We start from the raw sequence: 1,814 nt of genomic DNA, 5'->3' as shown, positions 1-1,814 counted from the left end.
TGCTGCTGCAGTTGCTGCTGCTGCTGCAGCAGGTTCCATGCTGCGGTGTCTCGCAGGCGGAGCAAAGTATGCAGATCTGGCGACTTGCTGCTGCTGCTGCTGCTGCTTCTGCTGCTGCTGCTGCTGCTTCTGCTGCTGCTGCCGTCTGTGGGGGAAATGGAGTCGCTGCTCCTGGTATATCCGTCGTTGTGCTGCTTCTGCTGCTGCTGCTGCTGCTGCAGACGGATCTGCTGCTGCAAGTCAAAGAGCGCCTGCCACTGCAGAAGCCGAGCCCATGCAGCAGCAGCTGCTTCCTGCAGCTGCTGCTGGGCACCTGCTGTCCACGCCTTCTGCTGCTGCTGCTGCTGCTGCTGCTGCTGCTGCTGCTGCAGCTCTTCCTCCTGCTGGTGTCCTGGAGGGTTGAGCAGTAGCAGCACATCTGCGGGGAGCGGCGGCTCTACAAGCTGTTGCAGCTCGTGCTGCAGCTCCTGCTGCAGATCCTGCTGCATTTCCTGCTGTTGCTGCTGTTGCTGCTACTGGGGCTGCTGCTGCTGGGGCTGCTGCTGCTGCCGTTGTTGCTGCTGCTGCTGTTGCTGCTGCTGAAGGCGGCCCGAGCCCTTGGCCCCCAACGCGGGGCGTTTGCGGGCATTACGCGCCACGTGATCTGCTCCTGCAGCGGGAGGTGCTGCAGCAACAGCAGCAGCAGCAGCAGCAGCAACAGCAGCAGCAGCAGCAGCAGCAGCAAAGGCGGAGATAGTCCTGTAGAGATCTGTACACAAGTTTCCTCTGCTCTTTGAAAGGAATCTGCAGCAGCAACGAATTATTTATAAGAATCAGCACTTTTAAGCAGCTGCAGCAGCAGCAACACCTGCTGCAGCAGCAGCAGCAGCCGCTGCAGCAGCAGCAGCAGCAGCATGCAAGGGACCGCCGCCGCCTGTGTTGCAGCTGTCTTTCACCCCCATTTCAATTTTAGCAGGGTAATAAACTAAAGAACATTCATCACAACAGCAGCAGCAACAAAGATTGCAGCAGCAGCAGCAGCAACAGCAACAGCAGCTCCCGCTGCTGTTCCCGGGTGTCTCGACACCCGGAGGTCCTCGCTGGCAGCTGCAGCAGCAGCAGCAGCAGGGCTGGGGCAGCAGCAGAAGTGGGACCAAAGCAGCAACAGCTGCACCGGCGGCGCTGTTCGAAGAGGGGCAGTAGCAGGAGCAGCAGCAGCAGCAGCAGCAGCAGGAACAGCGCCAGCAGCAGCAACAGCAGCAGCAGCAGCAGCCCCGGGCTCAGTAGCTGCCGCACCTTTTTATCAGCAACTGCACTGCAGGATTTCGATTAGCCCACGGCAGCAGCACCCATCGCAGCGATGCAGCAGCAGCAACAGCAGCAGCAGCAGCAGCAGCAGCAGCGGCGTCCTGCTGCTCCTGCTGGCAGCAGCAACAGGAGGACAGCTGCGGGATCCACAGGCCCCAGATGCAGCAGCAGCAGCACGGCAGCAGCAACGCAGCAGCAACAACAGCAGAGGCGATCCCTGCAGCGGAAGCGGCAGCAAAGCTTTAACCTCTCGGATATACCCGAAGATGTAAATTGCTGCTGCTGCTGCTGCAATTACTGCATTTACTGTTGACAATGCTGCTGCTGGTGTTGCTGCTGCTGTTTCTGCTGCAGCTAATGCTATTTTGCCCTGTCTATTTAAGGAACTGTGCTGCATGTTGCTGTTTGTTGCTGCAGCTGCAGTTGCTGCTGCAGCTGTTGCTGCTGTTGCAGCTGCTGTTGTTTGCTGCTGTATCTGTTTTAGCTGCTGCTGCAGGTGTATTTGTGCGTTGCTGCTGCGCTGTTGC

The 1,814-nt window shown here is 59.0% G+C and overlaps 1 protein-coding gene across 1 annotated transcript in view; it reads right to left on the bottom strand.

Annotated features, from left to right (window-relative positions):
- The window catches only part of EAH_00033600 (hypothetical protein, conserved), a gene marked incomplete at both ends in the record, with an annotated part of 1,905 nt that extends 1,417 nt beyond the window's left edge, over positions 1-488 (bottom strand). The window contains one exon of the mRNA XM_013395873.1: positions 1-488. This exon is cut by the window's left edge and continues 1,417 nt beyond it. Within this exon, the coding sequence (XP_013251327.1) occupies positions 1-488 (488 nt within the window).
- Between the last annotated feature and the right edge of the window lie 1,326 nt (positions 489-1,814).

Source organism: Eimeria acervulina, genomic scaffold (genome assembly GCF_000499425.1).
Source record: "Eimeria acervulina Houghton genomic scaffold, Eah_scaff336, whole genome shotgun sequence".
In the NCBI taxonomy this organism is placed as follows: Eukaryota; Apicomplexa; class Conoidasida; order Eucoccidiorida; family Eimeriidae; genus Eimeria; species Eimeria acervulina.
Note: the sequence above shows the minus strand (reverse complement) of the source record. Positions and strands in the feature narration are given on the sequence as shown.